Raw genomic sequence first — 20,030 nt, 5'->3', positions numbered from 1 at the left:
AGCCGCACGACGAGACAAGCACAAGCTGGGAAATGGCTAGCGTACGAGTTGTTTTCGAAACAAGCACGAACTTATTTGTCTGCTTCCACTCCTTTTCGATTCGTGTATGAGTACTGCTGAAGTGGAACCCTTTGCGACTGTCTTGGCATGGGATCACCCAGAACACTCTATTGGCTGTCCTTGCGTCAGCGTCGAAGCCAGAGATGCTACAGTGAAAGAAGAAGCTTCGGTGTATTGGGAACCAAACAATCGTGGCCAACCGAGAAAAAGCTGCCGTGCTGCAACTTGTCTGTCTGATATGCGCTCGGTCAGTTTCTGTCGTAACGTTACATGTAAAACTCCCATGGGAGTGGATTTCTTCGAAGCGTCCCTGAGCTACCGCTTATTGATAGCGCGACATGAGGGCGCTCAAGCTCCCGGTTGAGGTGAAGCTTGCTTTTCTGAGCTGGAGGATCACTAGATCGGAAATGAATCAATTGCGTTTGCAGCTCCTCGTAGATCCACCTCACGACAATGGGGAGAAGCTAGACTGGATGGCTATTTGGATTGGCAAACTCGAAGGGCAGATATATTTGCGGAAGCACCTGTCTGGCATGAGGTATCTCGATTCGGGGCGACCATAAGTCACTCAGAAACATGGAAGGAGATAAGGAGAGGAACGCAATCAAACATGACAAAACTATGCATTCTGTGCAGTCCATTAACAACTCCGAAAGCTGCTTCCTCACACCGGTATAATCATGACTTCCTACTTCGTCTCAGGCGTCCCTGCTGACTGTACCTCGGACGCATACTCTCTTTCACGGCCCCCCTCCCTCATCGTAACTTCAGTGCACTAGTGAAAAATCAGGTTCTGCGCGAGGTCTGCACTCTCCAGGGCAGTCAACTCCGCAGCCAGAACATCATTGATCACCTCCAAGAAGAACTTCGGACATCCGCCCATTTCGGTGAGCAGTTGGGCATCTTCTCGGAACAAGTCCTTCTTCTGAAGGCGCAAGTTCGCCACCATTCGGTACCAGTAGATCTTGATACTCGCGTCGAGTGAAGGCCGGTCCGTCTCCAGGAGAGTCGTGAACAGGTTTACAGCAGCCACGTAGTCCTTCGCCAAAAACGAGTCCAGGCCTTTCTCCAGGGGGGAAGGTGCTGCTGGGTTGATTCGCCACTTGTGGCACTCGTCCCACGACTGATCCAGTGGACGGTAGCTACTAGTGAGCACGAGACGCCGAAAAGCAGAGCCCGAGGCTGGTGGAGAGATCAAATACGTGTCTTGCATTGTAGATTGCAAAAGCCCCGTCCACGGGAATGAGCCGCCACAGACCTCGTTCGCCAGGCAGCTCCCCTCCACGCCAAGTGAATGCTCGCTTTTCTCCGAAGCCTTCAGCAGTCTCCGATGCAGCAACATCAGATGTGAACAGATATTCCTGTGCGAATACACTGAGGATGTAGAATTCTGTGAAGGTTGGGCTCGCAGGTACAAACCGCCACATTTCCTTGCTTTGGTCCGCCTCCCACTCATCCGCCCAGCAAAAGACACAGCGACGTGTTTCATCGTACAGGAAATAGTCCTCAGCTGCGAACAGCAAGTTGTCCTTCAGCACGGAAGCGACCATGACAGGTGCATTGCTGGCAAGTGCTCGAGCAGCGGGCGAAACGCTGCGAACCCAGCAGATTTCAGCCAGCATCAACGTCTTGCCTCGTGCTTGAGCCATTACTTTGTCTAGCAGTGAAGCTACCGCTACCGCATTCCAACGGCCACCAGCTTCCAGCAGGAACTGGCAGCCCACTACTGTCCACTCTGGATTAGGAAGACTCGCTAGGAATTTCAGTACAGCTTTTTGAATGGTGAGGAGCTGGACACGCTTGGTGGAGAGCAAGTTCTTCAGCAAATATCTCCTCGGTATTCGACATCGCGGATCCCGAGAAAGCAGCTAACGGCCTGAGCACAGGCATCGGGAGAAGTTCTTCCCAACTGAATACCGGTCCAACGTATCGCATTGCTCTCGTCAGGCTCCATGTCGTTTCCTGTCTGCAGAATGTGTGAAAGAATGTGATAGCGAAATGGAGAATGAATAGCAATTCCGCGAAGCATTTTGTGCGCCAGTTAGGCGCGAATGCGACACGGCACAACGAGAGAGGGCAGCAAGCCCCCACAGTTAGCCCGTGCAAGTTGTCATTCAGGGTTAGTGTAGAGTTCTCAGTAGAAAATGAAAAAATCCACTACATGTCTTTGTTAGCACCGCCACTGCATCTCCCGCAAAGTCACTCGACACTCAACTGGTGGTGTTGGTCCAATATCGTCTTCTCTCGGTCAGTTAATTGCTTGGCAAGTGCACCAAAGAAATAGTCGGGCACGCCATCCTTGTCATTTTGCAGATCAAAATCCTCCTTAAAGCACCTTTCATTCTCCAACATCAAATTTGCTGCCATTCGATAGCATATAATTTTTGTCCAGTCCACAGTAGAGAGGCCATCGGTGGCTACAACACTCGAGAATGTCTTCACAGCTTCCTTGTACTTTCGCGCGAAAAACAACTTCAATCCCCGCTCCATTCGCGTAGACAATGCCGCAGCTATCGTCCATTTGCGGCAAGCACTCCTTGTCTCATCAAGAGGACGGAACGGGGCGGTCACGGCATCGCGCCGAGCGCCATCGTATGCTTGCACGGGAGAAGTCAGGAAAGCAGCCTGGCCGACATTGTAGATGGTGTAAGTATTCCCTTCGGACTTTATCAAACGCCAGATACCAGAGTCGTTCGGCAACTGGTCTTCACGTCGAATAAAGACTCGCTTCATTGATATCCCCTCAACGTTTACAATACGGACATTTGAGCCGCACAGAAACTCGTCCATGTATACGCTGACAATATAGAAATCGCGGCATCCTGTTGAAACTGGAACAAATCACCAAAACTCTTTGTTGTTGTCGGTCGCCCACTGCTGCTTCCAGAGAACCGAGCGATTAGTCCCATCACGCTCATAGATATCGCCCAAGTATAACTTATCGTTTCCCAACTGTGAAGTTATCGAAATAGGCAAGTTGCTGGCGATGGCTCGAGTAGCAACATCCAAGCGCTGAATCCAAAAAATTTCGGCCAGCATGAGAGTCTTGTCGGTTGCGTATCCCATCGCTCTGTGGAGCATGCACGCTACTACCAAAGTATCCCACCGAGTCGGTTCTTGGAGCATGACATCGCACGTCAAAATGATCCACTCAGTCTGCGGAAGTGCCTCCACAAACTTGACCATCGCATCAAGTGCAACACGATGCCGCGTATTTTCTACCTGCAGCAGCTTGTTGAGATCCCTCTCCACGTCAGTCGACCCCTCCAATAAAATCTCGAGCGCTTTCGTTTGCCCCCACTGGCTTTCTACGAAATGGTCTAGGACAGCTTGAATCATGATCTCACCGGAGGGCATCTTCTTCTAGCTTTTGGTATCGACTGCGTTGAAAACGACAAGTTTCCGAATGAAATGGATCAGGCTGTGCTCAGTGATGACGTTGTGCGACCTGGCTAGCAGAGTTCATGGCTTTCATCACCAACTCTTCCTGGACTAGTATCCTACAGAGCCAAACTCAAGCATCAATTTGCATCAATCGTGCCAAATTGGCCTTGCACCATTTTCTTATGTCCACAGGAAGTCTTACCAGCTGCGATGCCAAGTCTCTTGCCAATAATTGACGGGGGTCAAATTTCTTCCGTCATCCTCACTCCAAATTGTTTCCTGGTAGATTCACCAAGCATCTGCGAGGCTGCCTTCCCGGATTCACACTCCTGTATTGCTTGACAATTCTTTCTACCCCGTCCCATTTGATCGCTGCTCAACTGTCTAAAGTTTACAGTTTACCCGGCTACAATTTGAGCACAAGGTCTGGTCTGGATCCCTCAGGAGTATTTTCGAGCTCCATTTCCGTTCTGCATCGTTGAAATCTTAGACAAAGGCGGTGTGTTGCCGCCAACCGTTCGAGTTCATGAGCGCCTGGGACGCTGTTCCTCTTTTGCAAGCCCCCGGGTATGAAGTCACCATTAAATTCAATAGGTTAGAATTTGTCGCTAGCTTTTGTACGCTTGCTAAATGGGACGTGTTTTTTTTTATTGTTGTCTAGTTTGGCCAGTAATGCCAATGCGAACGTGGCTGAACTATGTAGGACACAAACATTAGCATGTCGAGGATCACGCGTACAATCGTCTCCTCTCCCTTCGGTATCTGCCTCGGAATTTGGGGCTAAGCAGGTGATTGTAGCCAAGCGCGACAAATCCGACGTTTTCGTGGCATCTCCTGGGTGAGAGATTCTGGTGGTCCAGACGGGGGAACTACCGATCATTCACTGGCAACAAAGGCCACCGAGTTCTTGGCCATTAGTTTGGCGATCTTCAACAGAGTCGTTCTCGCAGAGATCCTTGGTCCATTTCAGCCCAGATTCTCCAAAGTCTCGGCCGAAAGCGTTGCGTCTGGGGAAGTCGGTCGCGAGGTGGCCAACTGCGGGAGACTCGGGACGTTGACACGATTCGGCACGAGCCACACGAAGTTTGACATAGCAACCACCAAAGAAACTGAGAAAGAAGCAGTCGCAAATGTGCCGATGATGAAACTGCGAGGACGCAGCTTAGTGACCAAAGTCTAACGAGGTAAAGGCGGTATTGGGGAGTGAACTGAGCAAGGCGACCGGAGGAAGTGCAGTTTACATGAAAACAAGGCCTTGCACTTCGTGTCACTGCAAATACGTATTAGATGGTGTGAGGATACCTGCGGAGCGACAAGTTCTTGCACAATCCCAACATTGATGTTGAGCTAGATATTTCGTGGCCGATTCTGGATAAGGACACAGGATAAACGTCAACATCATCAACTCCTTGCTACTTTATTACGATTTTTGTAGGTGTTCAGCAGACTGTTGCTTTATCACTGACATCGTTGCTACCACGCAATCTGCAGCACAGCGGGGATGGCTGCAAGCATCATAACGATTGCACTGGTGGGTTGCAATATCGAAGCTGCTGATGCGTCACCCATCGAGATGTCCACTTCACTATCTTCATCTTCATCAGGACTATTCTTGCTCGCTTCAGCCTCTGCTTTAGCCTCGGCGTCCGCTTCAGCTTTAGCTCGTACGACTTCACAGTCGAGACTCACCCAGCGAGACTCGTCCGACGTCTTGGAATCATCACCAGGGTGCGATACACCTTTAGTCCACTGGGGCGTGTTGCGCTCGGCCCAGATGCAACAAGGGTCTCCCAGTTCTTGGCCATTTGTCTGGCCGTCCTCGTCGGAGTCTGCCTCGCATAGTTCCCTCGTCCATTCTGTACCAGCTTCCTCGAAAGCGATGCCGAAAACGTTTCGAATCGATTCATCGCCAGTGGTGTCTTCATGGCCGAGGGCGCTGACGCCCGGAACATTGTCACCATTCGGGATCCGCGTCACGTACAATGGGACACCTTCGACGTGCGAAAGCAGTGCCACTGCGAGGATAGTTACACTGGCTGCCTTCATGGTTGGATGGGGATCGGATTAAGTTGTGGGCACGCCGTTCCAGCTCTGAGGTGAGCATCAGGCAGATCAGACCTGACGATTCTAGCTAGTCTCAGAATGGAAGACGAAACTCCTCACCAACTTGTTTTTAGGGTTCAATTTCAAGACTGCAGCTCGCACTTAGGTACCGGAACAAAGTAAATTGCATTGGAACATGCACTATACTGTGTGTTTCCTCCGCGGACGAAACACCACGACTTTGAAGCCTTCATGCAGCGAATGTTCGATAGACCTTGGTGTCACCCACGCGCTTCGCACTCATGTAAGCAGCTTTATTAAGTTAGTATGGTAAAATTGCATGCCTAAGAAATCGAGGCTGTTGTTGACGACGTAATTGGTCTATTGTTGGCTCTCACCTCCATATTTTGCTTCCCCTGCTTTGTGTCCCTTGAACTCGAAGCCGTATCATTATCGCCGTCACCTTAGCAGGAATCATATTCTTCCTTTACGATGATCCCGATCTGTTCTTCGCCGCCTCCAGTCGCTTCCTCTATCTCCGTCTGGAACAGATTGGGGTCTATCGAGAGTACCATTTCACAGCACACCTTCCGCTTGGACCACTCCCTCCCTCTAATCAGTTAATATCAATAATACTTGAACGCTTTGTGGTAGCATACACGCCACTCTGCCGTCAGCTGCAGAAAAAATTGCCAGATATTGCTTCATAGATACCCTTCGGGCATTGGTGCCCCCATTAGGGTAGCGTGTTAGTATCACCCATGGCCGCCGCTTGCGTCGCCTCTTGCTCACCTTCGTTCTCCTCAAGTTGAAGCGATTTCCGCGCACTAAACTTTCTAAAATATCCCACCTAATATCTGAAAATTACTGAAATAGCCTTCAGGCGGTCGATTCGTAGAGTTCTCAACTGTTTAGTACTCGAAGCTCAGACGAAACCGGACAAAACTAAACACGCACTCACTTCCCTCTGTTGACCGTCGTGGCTGTCGCCATCACTTCTAAAGCAGCGATCGATTGAGAACATCGAACGACCGCTCAAGAAAAAGCTGTGGTGACTGGGAGTGAACCACATCAAAAGACAGATGCTACTAAAGGGGAACATATCCAAGAGTATTTGACTTCAACTGAATAAAGGAGTCTCTATTGCAAGCATCACGGAGGGGTAAATATCCAGGGCTTCCCGGAAAACGCATGGCATTAGTACGATGTCGTTTGTCGCGGCTGTTTGCAGACTTTGCTGGAACAGAAATGGTCCATTTTGAATGACGCTACGGTAGTAGTAAACGTGTTCTTGGTTTCATTACGCTAGTGTAGAGTCATTTGGTTGAGCTTCCTTGCTAGTGTAGCGTTCGCATAGGGCGGATCTCTCTCTTATAAGGGCAGATGGCTGGTGGAATAGTATTTTCCCGGCCATTTCCTCACGAAGACAGTAAGTGCAGCACCAAGAAAATTATTTTAATACATGCAGCAGCAAAACAGAATCGGACACTGTGCATATCGGTAAGGTAGGGCTTCGCTTGGATTACGCTACTTTTTCGGCAGCAAGGATTACATCTATTAGTACAACTGTATTCGAGGTATATTATATTGTATGAATACATGGCGTGTTATCATTCAGTCTCTTACTCCTCAAACCTCCGTTGCCACAAGAAATCCGCCATGGGTGCCAGGTACCTTTTGGCTCTTGTGCTGGTCCTATTCGCCTCAAGCTGCAGTGGTCTGCGTCCCGACGATCCCGCCCGGAATGCCGAAACTGCTATCAATCGCATCGAACGCACGGCAGACAACGCGGAGACCCTTGATGCGCAAAATGAAGAGAGGGGCATTTTTGACCTCTTCAAGTTTAAAAATCCGTTCCGGAAGAATCAGGCGCTAAAGACTTTGTCACAGAAGAATCTCGCTTTTGACACGATGATGGCAGTTGCTCAGAAGAACCCTGCTAGCAGCAGACTCGTGGGGGCCCTGGGAAAGAACCAACCGAAACTCACGGAGAAGGACGTCTCGTTCTTCAAGAGCAACCCTGTATTCGGGAAACTGAAGGCGGTTTTATCAAAGAAGCCGGCGGAGATCACCAAGAAGGACGTCCAGCTGATGCAGCAGACTCCTGGTTTGAGCAGAGCGAAGTCGCTGTTGGGGAAGGACCCGTCCAAGGCGACACCGAAGGATCTCAAGCGTGTGGGAACCTTTATGTCGAAGAACCGTGGCAACCCTGACAAGTACTGGAATATCTTCTACGGCCTCATTTGCTTGGCTGTGCTGGGAGTTATTGTTTCCATTGCGTTTGTTGGGTTGTAAAAGGTGGGCAATTCTGCATCAAGCGCCTGGGCGTCCAGAACAAACAAATGAAATCTGAGTGGGTTGATTTACTACTGAATTACGACCATAAACGACAAGAGTCGTAGTATTTTGCATTGGTCGAATCAAAGAGTCGTCCTTACTTCGGTGCGCTAGTAGCAAGAGCATAGATCAAGACTGCGAGTGCACTTACTCCAAAAGTTGCCATCACGACATCTATATAGACCCGCTTCATGCCATTCTTGGCCAAATACCCCCGAAGTATGCCAGCACTCTCTTTGTTGAGCGTCGAGGGTTTTTTGTTCAGTAGTCCTTTGAGTTTGCTCTTCTTCTTGAGATCCTCGACATTCTTTTGGGTGAGCTTGGTTGGATTCTTTCCGAGTAGTCCTTTGAGACGGTTGAAAGCGGAGTTCTTGTCCTTCTGTGCGAATGTCTTCAGCACGCTGGGACTTGGTCCTCTCTCTTCTTTTTGGACGTCCATCGGCTTCGCAGCACTCGTCGTATCGGTGCTCCGTAGATCCCGTAAACGAAATGTTGATAAATCCACGTTATGATCTTCGCCTCGTTCCTCGGCCTCAGTTTTGGGTTTGATCTGTTCGAGGTTTACACGGGTACCGTGGGGAATGGAGCGAATCTGGACATGGCTGTTGCCATCGATTTTCTTCATGCTCAGTCCATGGCAATTGGCAGCGAGCACGACGAGCACTACTACCAACAGGGATCTAAGGTGCATCCTGGGTGGCGTCGTGTGAAATGTTGAAGGCAAGGAGGGGGTCAATTCAGAATGAAAGGATTGTCCTGTCAATTTGTGATCAAAACTAAGCGGAAATAGTAAGTTACTAAACTCCAAAGATATACTTCCGATTATGGTAGTCTAAAACGGGTAGGCCTTCTTGAGCTTCGTCATGAAAACGTCATCACTCATGGGCATCACAACCTTCCTGACTGACCAGTCGACGTCGAAGTCGGCATCAGTCAATGCAGTTCGTGCTTCTTCCGTCATCTGCTCCCACGTGATGAGATCCTGCATTTCCCCCTCCTTGGTCGTGAGTTTCACACCCATCTTGCTGCCCCAGAAACTCCGGAAAGAGTCGAACTTGACGGTCGTACCATCCACAACATACTTCGACTTCGGAGGGGTGGCTTTTCCAAAGCCAACACCAGCGGACATTGACACACCCAGAATGGTCGAGTTATCAGGTGACGAGCTGTCAGTCCACACGATTCCATACGACCAGTAGTGGCGGTGGCCCGTGCGGTACGCAGAAGTGTACTGTCGGCCCTTGGGGAAGTACCAGGCGTACATGATAGCCCATTTGTCCTTGTACCAGTCCGAGCGCGAGTACACTTGTGAGCCCAGCCCAGAGCCCTTGCAGTCTCCGTCGTCCCAGCCAGCCCACTTCAGTCCCGCGTTAACAGAGCCATTCGCATTTACTGCAGGGTACGGGTGGCATCCGTACGAAATGTGGAGCTGCGGCTTGAACTTGACGGCAGTCTTCTCGGAGTCGGTGGTGGGCTCTGGCTGAGCGAACGGTTGGACGGTGTCGTGGTCGATCATCTCAACGTCAGCTTTGACCACAGCGAGCGAGGCAATCGCAGCGAGGAGGAAAGCACGAAGGTTCATGGTCGCGTAGCAAGTCTTCAACTATTCTGCAGTAGATGTGAGTGTTGCCTGGAAGGTTGCGAAGTGATTCCTTTGAATCCAACGGTGCCGAATGAAGAGACTTAACTTTACAGCATCAGATCTGGTTCAGGCACTGGTTGCGATGTGCTCAAACAGTAAAGGTGCCGCCATAGTGAATGCTGGAGCCCGGGGGATTGGCGTCCTGTATCTTTCAGACATATGAAATTGATTCATTCCGAGGCAAATCGTGCGAGTACATGTAATTTTGTGTTTACGCGAGGACAACGTAGTATGTGTTTACCATTGGGAAATATGATAAGAACCTGTAATTCAGGCATCTTTCATTCTGAATTTACCTCCTCTTTGCCTTCAACCTTTCACACGACACCACCCAGGATGCACCTTAGATCCCTGTTGGTAGTAGTGCTCGTCGTGCTCGCTGCCAATTGCCATGGACTGAGCATGAAGAAAATCGATGGCAACAGCCATGTCCAGATTCGCTCCATTCCCCACGGTACCCGTGTAAACCTCGAACAGATCAAACCCAAAACTGAGGCCGAGGAACGAGGCGAAGATCATAACGTGGATTTATCAACATTTCGTTTACGGGATCTACGGAGCACCGATACGACGAGTGCTGCGAAGCCGATGGACGTCCAAAAAGAAGAGAGAGGACCAAGTCCCAGCGTGCTGAAGACATTCGCACAGAAGGACAAGAACTCCGCTTTCAACCGTCTCAAAGGACTACTCGGAAAGAATCCAACCAAGCTCACCCAAAAGAATGTCGAGGATCTCAAGAAGAAGAGCAAACTCAAAGGACTACTGAACAAAAAACCCTCGACGCTCAACAAAGAGAGTGCTGGCATACTTCGGGGGTATTTGGCCAAGAATGGCATGAAGCGGGTCTATATAGATGTCGTGATGGCAACTTTTGGAGTAAGTGCACTCGCAGTCTTGATCTATGCTCTTGCTACTAGCGCACCGAAGTAAGGACGACTCTTTGATTCGACCAATGCAAAATACTACGACTCTTGTCGTTTATGGTCGTAATTCAGTAGTAAATCAACCCACTCAGATTTCATTTGTTTGTTCTGGACGCCCAGGCGCTTGATGCAGAATTGCCCACCTTTTACAACCCAACAAACGCAATGGAAACAATAACTCCCAGCACAGCCAAGCAAATGAGGCCGTAGAAGATATTCCAGTACTTGTCAGGGTTGCCACGGTTCTTCGACATAAAGGTTCCCACACGCTTGAGATCCTTCGGTGTCGCCTTGGACGGGTCCTTCCCCAACAGCGACTTCGCTCTGCTCAAACCAGGAGTCTGCTGCATCAGCTGGACGTCCTTCTTGGTGATCTCCGCCGGCTTCTTTGATAAAACCGCCTTCAGTTTCCCGAATACAGGGTTGCTCTTGAAGAACGAGACGTCCTTCTCCGTGAGTTTCGGTTGGTTCTTTCCCAGGGCCCCCACGAGTCTGCTGCTAGCAGGGTTCTTCTGAGCAACTGCCATCATCGTGTCAAAAGCGAGATTCTTCTGTGACAAAGTCTTTAGCGCCTGATTCTTCCGGAACGGATTTTTAAACTTGAAGAGGTCAAAAATGCCCCTCTCTTCATTTTGCGCATCAAGGGTCTCCGCGTTGTCTGCCGTGCGTTCGATGCGATTGATAGCAGTTTCGGCATTCCGGGCGGGATCGTCGGGACGCAGACCACTGCAGCTTGAGGCGAATAGGACCAGCACAAGAGCCAAAAGGTACCTGGTACGCTATATTACTATTACCAATATCATTTATTTGGATCTACAAATATAGTCGTTAGCAATGCAAAGCCCTAGTAATTCATAATATGAGGTACAGTACAAAATTAGCTTCTATTCTACAGGATCAATCCAAGCCCAATATCTTCGAAGGCCGTGCGCAAATGAGTGGCTCTTCAGTATCTCTATCACCTTTTCCCGCTCATTTGAAGAGTACATCCAGGTCCAACGAGGTGCTCCAAGGCCAGCCTGGGGTAAAAAAAGCGACGTCTTGCTGTATTTGTGGTCCCCTGCTCATCATATTTGAAGTAACGAGCTTTGGGGCGATCTCTAAACAGATACCGACCACCACAAGCTTTTACAAGTTCGTGATTCTGTGTTTAATTTCTTAGCTAAACACAAATAGACGACCTCTTAACCCCCTCGTGATTCTGTGTGGACTGTGATTCAAATGTAGACGTCATCTGGGAAACATACACGCATATTTGCACGATTCGAAAGAAAACACTGCCATGAAAGAAAAAGAGCTCTACGTATATGTGGGCCCACAGCTACAATACCTTTCCAATAGTAACTCTGTTCGCGCGAGTCTAGCTGGGCCATTGTTCATCAATAGTTCCAGGAGAAAGTGTATTCGACGATACATTTGTCATAAGCCCTCTTCACACCTGTACGTGCACTGAGCGAGCTCAGCGCCAGCTAATTCTCTATCACAACAGCAATGAGATCAAGCGCATGGAGAAGTGCGAGCGGAATCTGTGGTACGACTGTTTTAGTAGTTTGATTCTACTATTAATACTTCTTATTAGTAATATTACATTTATCACCCCATTAGTAATTTCAATATAGTAAGTAAAAAATAATTATCCCAAATTAGTAATATTACGATGGAGACAAAATCCATTTTATTACTACCAATAGCCGATTCAAAAAAGTTACCAAAAAGTGCAAACGTGATGATGAAAAAAGTCCTGGTCCTTCCCTCACTTGCGAAAATGACTTTTCCGAACCGCGCCAACTACCGCCTGCGCTCTCGAGAGAAATCCCAGCAAAGCGGCGCTGACGGCTAACGACGTCCCGGTTGAGGCTTTCGAGGCATTTCGCCATGTGACACACGAGGACGTCATGGCCGCGGCCTTGCAGTGCTGCGACGCCGAGGAGGAGGAGAAGGCGGCTGCTCCAATGCACGACCACGCGCTGCTGCCGCTCGCGCACAAGCTCCTGGCCATGATCGCGCAGCCGGCGAAGCTTCTCGCAGCGCTGGTCGTCCACTGTACGGACCGGACGTCCAAGCAGGAATTCTGGGTCAAGGCGGTCGCGTACCAGCACGCAGAGCTGCGTACAGTGTCCGACTGCTGGTGCATCCTTATTGCGGAGTTGGACGACCAGAGCGAAATGTGTCCGACGGATGTGGCCATGCTCAAGGCGGCGCTGTACCTGTGGCGGCTGTGGCAGTTTGTATGTCTGATGTGCGTGGACGCCGTAGCGTCCGTGGAGGAGACGGCGACGCTCAAGCAGGAGCAAAAGTGGACGACCACGCTGCTGCAGAAGCGTCATGCACCCGCCTTGAACGACCAGAGCGCGGACGCACTGACCCAGGGCATGATCCTGTCGGGCAGCGGTCCGGCCAAGCGCTCGCGTATCACCAAAAAGTCGAACGAGTTCCTCGTGGCGTGGTTCCTGGCCCACAAGGACAACCCGTACCCGTCGCCCGACGAGCGCACCGAGATCGCGGACAAGACGGGACTGGCCGAGCAGCAGGTGCGCAGCTGGTTCGCCAACATGCGCAAGCGCCACTGGAAACCCAACCGCTCGAACGCCAAGAAGCCGCGCTGTCTGCTGGACTACGTCCTGCGTCAGACCGAAGCCTGAAGTACCTGTACGACCGATCGATTGCTACCGATCGATGTAGCAAATGAACTCTGCGTCCTAACTATCACTCTGCGTCGTTGTACATGTAAGACGGTAAGTTCCAAAAAAGAAATTGGCGATGCTAGCTAGATCCATTAAATATCCAGAAAAATAGGCCTCTGTTTCAAATTCAGAGCGGTTTCGCGTCCGCTCTCATTCTGCAACACTATGGTTTTCTAGAGGCCCTCTGCCAGAATGTAATATTCTATTCATTTAACGAGGGTAACCTTCGAGATTTGATGGCATGTACAAATTCAGAGCGGAACGAAAATTCGTTTTCAGAATCACTTGAACAAAGTATAGTGAAATCGACAAATTGAGAGCGATTGTTTGCAAACCTGTGGAAATGGATATTTGCTTGGCATATGGTTTTACAGGTTTGGCAAACGTTTCGCTCTGAATTTGTTGATCTCATCAAGTCTCACAGGAAAGTGTGTATCTGGATAATATTGATTTTATCCGGGATAGTCGGAATGCAGGACACGCGCCCTGCACGAAACGTCTCGTCAGTGCGGTGGTTTTCTCGAGACGCCGACGCCGAGGACAAGGTCGTGTACTATCTTGGCCTGGCCGCTAGACCACGGGGTTCGCTGGACATCTGCCACATGTCCATTACGAACGATCGCATTGGAGAGGCCATACTGAAGGCGCTTGAAGCCGGCTGCGTCGTTCGCATGATTGTCGACGAGCGAAGCGCGCTCCAGACCAAAAACATGGCTTGGCTACACAAGTTTAAGGACGCGGGGATCCCTGTCAAGACTGGACGCGTGCCCAGCTTAATGGTCCACAACAAGTGGACCGTCGTCAACAACGAGTTCATTTTAGAAGGCACGGGCAACTACAGCGAGGCCGCGTTCGATGGAGCTCGCCATGTAGAGACGTTTCTGACGACCACGGATCAGACGCACGTTGATTCGACCAAGCGCGAGTTCGAGCAGCTTTGGCGTGAAGGACGGGTGCTTCAATGGGCCTCGAGGCGTTCTCCTTGCGTCATGTACTTGAGGGAGGACGAGGACGAATCAAAGTACCCATCGGGAGAGCAGGACGAAGACGAGGACGCAACGATGTGCTACTTGAGAGAGGAGGACGGCGACGAGAAAGAAGAAACGAAAATGAACCCCCCGGGAGAGTAGGACGAGGACGAGAACGTTGTTGAATTGTAAGAGGTGGCTGAACGTGCGCGCCATTGTTCAGCAGATGCCCGGTGCGTAAGCGTCTCGGATCACCCCACCGTCAGTTTACGCGAGCGAGCGACATCCATTGCCGAGCGAGAGCTCATTCTGCAACAACCTGCAAGCAGCACACTCCAAGCAACCAACTTCACCTAGCGATGTCCGCCTCTAACAAGACTGTTCTCATCACTGGCGCCACCCGCAGCCTCGGTCTCACCTTCGCCAAGCACTACACCAAAGCTGGCTGGAAGGTCATTGGCACGGCACGCGACGTTGGAGAAGGCTCACGATGTACGGACTCACCCTCTGCACTGGAGAACACACAATCAAAACGCGTTTTGGATATCCAACTTTCGAATCTTGGTTATTTTCATCGTTCCCGTTGCCGACGGGTTTCGACCCGTCCAAGCTGATGGAGTACCTGGCGTCTCTGCCCGAAGAAGAGCAGATCAATCTGCTCCAAAATGCCATGGGAAAGACGGGCGAGTACGAGGAGCAGGTGCAGCAGTCGCGCACCCGTGAGGGTCTCATCAAGCGGTTCAGGAAAGCGCGATCCCGATTTGTGCGACCCGGGGGCGCTGTTGCGGGACAAATTGAGCCGGACGGAGTTCAATTTAGTTTATCTAACACAAACGCTAAACCGAACCTCGATATGAGGTTCCTCAAGTTGCTAAAGCCGATGATCGGTATGGAATTAGTGGTGGGCACCAACCACAGAGGACGATATTTGTTGGGTGGGTGGGTATCGAGGAGGCTTTTTTATTGCGTCGTCCTCGCTGTTACTGGAAGATGTGAGGGAGCACTTGGTGGAAATTGGAGCTTATGGTCTGGTTGACCCAGATTTACCCCCTCACGAGTGGCAGTATGCACTTGCTGGTCGTTTCTCAAAAGGGCAACCAATTGTGGTTTTTGAGCCGTATTTTAAAGTTCGACAAGACATGTCGGAAGGAATTCGAGTCGAACAGGCCAAAGAGACGATTCCGTGGAGGGATGTTCCGAAAGACATGGAGACGTGGAAGAAGCTTGGAAATGAGTACTTCGGTGTTGTGACCACGGGAAATGAAGGGAGTGGAGCACTGGCGTGTTATGAACGAGCGATTCAAGCGGTAAAGGAGGATGTGGGGATAATCGCAGTTTTGCTGAACAATATTGCGACGTCCCGGTTCAAGATAGGAGACTACAGGACTGCGACCCATCTTTCAGGCACGGCCGTTCATCTCAACCCGACCTACGTGAAGGGGTGGTTTCGACTTGCAACAGCTCTTGTTGAGGATGCTGGGACGCAAGGAGAGGAGAAAGGGAAGCATGGCGGCCGAGTGATTGCAGAACGTGTGATTGCTCATGTGCGTAGTGTTATCCCTCGCTTGACTGTCAAAGATGGAAGGAACGCTCAAGAAGCAGGAGATCCCCAAATCATCCACTGCTTATTCGCCATTTCACTCTACGTCGAGTGGTGTGCGACGCTAGAATCTCCGGGATGTCTTACCAAGGACACTGCAGGGGGAGCGTTGGCGGCGGAGTCTAAGGATGCGGACGCATGACGCAAAGCAGGAGCAGAACACTTTACCAAGGGCGAATGTCATGCCGCTGAGGAATGTTACCGGAAGGGAATTGCAGCGAGAGCGTCTTGTTGCCATGACATAGCTCCTGTGCTAAACAACATTGCTGCCGTGCACCTGATGCTGCACCGAGAAACTAGAGATGTCCCGGTTATCAGTGTCGGGGGAAACAGTGGATCTTCCACTAAGAATGATTCGGTGCCTAGAACCGAGGCGGCCCTTTTGAGTTCCACCATTGCAGGCATTATAGATCTGCGCAACTACAAGGCTTGGACACGCTGGGCCCGCTGCATGCAAATACTGGGGTACACACAGGAAGAATGCATCGCTGACTTGAATGCGATTCGTTGTTTCGAAGGCGTTTTCGACTGCAGAGAGCAGAGAGCGGGTGCAAGAGTTCAAACAGAAAATGAGCGCCGATGTCGAACGACGTTCAGAGCAGTCCTCAGAGACTAAAACCACTGAGCAAGTATCAAATGTGCCAACAGATGTCCAGCGAGAACAGCGAAATGCCCAGTTACCTGACAACATTGCTGCCAGTCTTCAGAGCAAAAAAAAAAAACGGATGAAGCAGATTTCCTTCTGCCCTGCCACGCGGGGAGAAAAATGAGTCAATCGACGAGTATATTGCTCGTATGGAAGCTTTTGAGCAGATGATGCGCTTTGGTTTTGCTTCTGCAATGTCCAAGTTGAGTCGTCAGCAGCAAGACCTCCCACGCGAGATAATGATGCTCGTGAAGCACCCACCCCCGCAACTTCATACCGATTTTCCAAAGCTTCGTGGCTGGCCTGAAGGGCTTGACATAAACGTTGCTCAGAAGGTTCTCCACCGCGCTTACCTCGATGCAAGCGCAAGTCCTTGGACTATGGTGCACAGCACGCGCGACAACTTCTTATATAAGAATATGGACCCTGGTGACTTGACCAAGTGATGGCATAGGACACCAGCGTTGGAGGTTCTCCAAGGTAGGTAAGGGTGCTTCGTTGAGCTTGGGTACCATTACTGACGGCCGGGTCGGTCAAGGCGATGGTCTACCAGAATATGATGCTCGGATCCGGTCAAATTTTGCCAACAACCCGAACCGAGCGGAGGTCTCCTTCTTTGGAAGCACCCACGTCGCTATTGGCTTCAACGACTTCAGCAGTTTACTTTCAACTGCATCTTCAGGATAAAACTGCCGACAGCAATGGCCCGTTGAGGTTCGTTGGCTTTGAGATGAGTGAGTTTGCTGTTGCCAAATGCAAGGTCACCACGCAGATATCTGCATCTCCCACCATTTCAGTTTCAAGCGTTATGGAAGTGTGGCTTCGTCGACCTGGAGCGAGACTACCCCAGATGACTTCCGGAAAAGTGTGAAGTCGGTGCTGGAGTCGCTTCAAGAGTAACATGAAAACCCCAAGTTGCCGTACTTGAAGCACTGGGCATCAGCGGAGATAATCTCTGCGTCGAAGGCACGATCCGAGTTCTTCCTGAATATGGAGAGGTACAACGAGAAATCGCTGATTGCCCCTTTTTGCTTTCGCCGAGAGATTGACAGACTTGATTTGACCCAGTACATGCTGACTGGCGTCCCCCACATGTTGTTATCAAATTGGAGAAGGACGCAACGATTTCAGGTGCCCATGCTCGTGAGGCTACACAATCGAGCAAGAACCGTAAAAAGAAAAAGGGAAAGCAAGCAGTGTCGAGTGGCACACGGTTGGTCGGTAGCTTGATGATGTGGAACGTGCCAGCTAGCGCTCCACCCCTTGAAGAGGAGATCGCGTACAATGCGGTGGACTTTATGACCAGACCGGAGAAGTTCGTTGAACGGCAAAGCAAGGAGAAGAAGTCCGTGGATCGACTTTCTGTGGCGGATCTGTTTATGATTCACATCATGGAGAACCTCATCCGTCTTCGTGGGCTGATGCTAACCAACAAACTGACCATTGACGTGATGTGCGATGTCGTCAAAGCAGTTCGAGGACATGCCGCTGATGACCCCGACAATTTGAAGCTGCTCAAACGTATCGCCAGTATGCGACCGTACACGATCTCATGGTCTAACGTGCTCGATTGTTTTTTTTGCCTGAGGATTTCCACGAGCGAGGTCGTCGTTGTTCTATTCATGACGACTGTATGCACTACGGCTACAGCATGAACTGGCCAACTCAAGTGTATGGAGCGTCGATCATCGACTATAGCCCGGTGGATTGCAAGCAGCTTACCCATATCACACTTGACACGGCGCTTGGATTTCCGACCAACTCAGGGTCATCAATGGCGTCATCAATGGATTTGTTCAAGATGATGGATCTGGAGAAGTCGCTAGTTCTCCCCTTTCGTGAGCACCCTCTCAATAGCACAGGCTACGTTTCCCCCCACGCCTTAAAACAGCACTGGATTGATCCCCCATGGGGGCTGGTTCCAGCAGGCGAGTAGATGTGATCTCGAATTCACAGAATTCGTTTATCGTGGCTAGCTGCGCTACTGCTTGGAAGTACTTCAAGTACTAAGCAAAATAGCCTGGTTCATTGCATTGGTTGGGGCGGTCTATTTGCGGTATCGATTTCTTTTCAGTGCACCTGGTGGTGGTGGTAAGGTGGCCTTCTATTTGATGTTTATGTGTTTTTTCCTATAGAAGCCTTATAATATGCAAGACGTGACTTGATGTCTGTTGTCTGTCGTGGAGGGGTTTGTCGTTTTTGATCTTGAGTCGTGAATCGGCTGAGGTAGGCGTGTAGCGGGTCTTGTGCGACTTGAGAGTTGTGTAGAGTGAAATGTCGTGTCTGCTTGGTATTTGCGAGTATGCGTACGGCTTCCAGACTTGCTTTCGCTGGAGTGCTCCATTGGACTGTGAAGAACTGATGGAGTGTCTGATCCAGTACTTGGACTTCATTGCTGTCGTTGACTTCGTTGCTTTCGCTTGTTGTTTCCGATACATTGTTGATAGCTTTTTGTGCTGTTTTGTCCACGCTCGCAAGTCGTAGGTATGTCTCTGCTGCTCTGCCGTGGTGTTCCACTGCTTGTAGTCCATGTGCCAATAAGTGTACTGCCTTCGCCTGCCGTGACCCCTTGTCGAAAAGCTGACACTTGCTGCTTCAACGCCATGCCACTGCTCGTCCTGTTCTTCTGCTAATAGTATCCATCCTCCGTGTACTTGTTCTTCTGGTGTCGTGCTAAAGTGGTACTGTAGCGTCCATTTGACTAACTTGGGTATTGTTTCGTTCGTGTTGATTGTCATCATGATGCTATGACAGATGCTCAAACAGATTCCTTGGATTCGTGTTCGTGGATTCCGTTTCCAGGCACTTGCCACTGCTAGGACTTGAAAATTTCCTGCTGCATAGACTGCTGCTTGTGTATCTTGTGTTGACATTTCCTCACCTTCAAATATGATCTTGTTTCGTAGTCGCCAAAGCAAAACTGGGGTCACTGTGGTCCAGATTCTCCATAATGTTGTCATTGCCGTGGTGTGGTGTGGTGTCCATCTAGTGATGCATTTCTGCGCCATCGCTAGAAACTCCATTGTAAGTGGAGGTGCTGTTCTTGATGCTGCTGCTGGTTCTAGGTCTTGCCGTCTTCGTTCGCTGACTGATTGGCCCATCCATTGGTTGATCCATTTTGCCCATGCTGATTGCGCTGTTGGGCAGTCCCAGAGTATGTGGTCGATCGTCTCAGTTGTACAGGTGCATTCATTTTGTGGGCAGTTTTGGTTGTCAGGCCACTTTCTGTGCCATAGATTTAGTGCTCCGATTGCTGCTCGATATATTGTCCAATTTTGGTAGTCAGTAAACACTCCATGTTGGTCCCATAAATTGTCAGGACTTTGCGTCAGTGCTGCGTTCCCCCAAATTGATGTTGTTGCTCGTTTCGTGATTTTTTCGATGATTTGTTGTAGATCTATATCCTGGGATTGTCGAAAGTATCTTGTTCGTTGTCGTCGAAGTTGTGCTGTGATGTTCTTGGCCATTGTCGCTGTGTTTGCCGTCCATGGATATAAGGCTGTTTGCGGGTTGGGGGTGAATACTATGCCAACAACACGTATCCAAGCTTGTAGTTCTTGGTAGTCCTCGCTGTTCTTGTAATTTGTCGCCGACCATGCAATTCTCCAAGTCCACCCGTCGCTGCATAGCTCTAGTCGTAGTACTGGTGAGTGAGTGTTGATCATTGTCGTTGCAATGATGCTGCCCTCACGAGTTGGATCATTGGTCCACTTAAGTTGCATCTGGATCTTGGGGAGAGTTAT

General features: G+C 50.1%; 7 protein-coding genes across 7 annotated transcripts; 4 read left to right on the top strand and 3 right to left on the bottom strand.

The window, feature by feature from the left end:
- Positions 1-835: 835 nt before the first annotated feature.
- On the bottom strand, positions 836-1,709 carry KRP23_1744 (uncharacterized protein; the record flags this gene model as incomplete). The annotated part of the gene is made up of 2 exons (XM_067886402.1): positions 836-1,242; positions 1,319-1,709. 2 exons carry the CDS (start codon positions 1,707-1,709, stop codon positions 836-838), a joined length of 798 nt encoding a protein of 265 aa, XP_067749077.1.
- A 3,208-nt stretch (positions 1,710-4,917) lies between these two features.
- Positions 4,918-5,490, bottom strand: KRP23_1743 (Temptin; the record flags this gene model as incomplete). The annotated part of the gene is made up of 1 exon (XM_067886401.1): positions 4,918-5,490. One exon carries the CDS (start codon positions 5,488-5,490, stop codon positions 4,918-4,920), a length of 573 nt encoding a protein of 190 aa, XP_067749076.1.
- Positions 5,491-7,146: 1,656 nt separating this feature from the next.
- On the top strand, positions 7,147-7,782 carry KRP23_1742 (uncharacterized protein; the record flags this gene model as incomplete). The annotated part of the gene is made up of 1 exon (XM_067886400.1): positions 7,147-7,782. One exon carries the CDS (start codon positions 7,147-7,149, stop codon positions 7,780-7,782), a length of 636 nt encoding a protein of 211 aa, XP_067749075.1.
- A 2,753-nt stretch (positions 7,783-10,535) lies between these two features.
- Positions 10,536-10,919, bottom strand: KRP23_1741 (uncharacterized protein; the record flags this gene model as incomplete). The annotated part of the gene is made up of 1 exon (XM_067886398.1): positions 10,536-10,919. The coding sequence occupies one exon, from the start codon at positions 10,917-10,919 to the stop codon at positions 10,536-10,538; it is 384 nt and encodes a 127-aa protein (XP_067749074.1).
- Positions 10,920-12,284: 1,365 nt separating this feature from the next.
- On the top strand, positions 12,285-13,031 carry KRP23_1740 (Homeobox protein knotted-1-like LET6; the record flags this gene model as incomplete). Its single annotated transcript, XM_067886397.1, has 1 exon — positions 12,285-13,031. One exon carries the CDS (start codon positions 12,285-12,287, stop codon positions 13,029-13,031), a length of 747 nt encoding a protein of 248 aa, XP_067749073.1.
- Positions 13,032-14,654: 1,623 nt separating this feature from the next.
- On the top strand, positions 14,655-15,783 carry KRP23_1739 (uncharacterized protein; the record flags this gene model as incomplete). The annotated part of the gene is made up of 2 exons (XM_067886396.1): positions 14,655-14,976; positions 15,032-15,783. 2 exons carry the CDS (start codon positions 14,655-14,657, stop codon positions 15,781-15,783), a joined length of 1,074 nt encoding a protein of 357 aa, XP_067749072.1.
- Positions 15,784-17,516: 1,733 nt separating this feature from the next.
- KRP23_1738 (uncharacterized protein) lies at positions 17,517-17,942 on the top strand (the record flags this gene model as incomplete). Its single annotated transcript, XM_067886395.1, has 1 exon — positions 17,517-17,942. The coding sequence occupies one exon, from the start codon at positions 17,517-17,519 to the stop codon at positions 17,940-17,942; it is 426 nt and encodes a 141-aa protein (XP_067749071.1).
- Positions 17,943-20,030: the final 2,088 nt, after the last annotated feature.

This window comes from Phytophthora ramorum (assembly GCF_020800215.1).
Source record: "Phytophthora ramorum isolate Pr-102 chromosome Unknown Phyram_PR-102_s0002, whole genome shotgun sequence".
In the NCBI taxonomy this organism is placed as follows: domain Eukaryota; phylum Oomycota; class Peronosporomycetes; order Peronosporales; family Peronosporaceae; genus Phytophthora; species Phytophthora ramorum.
This window is presented reverse-complemented; position numbering and strand designations above follow the sequence as displayed.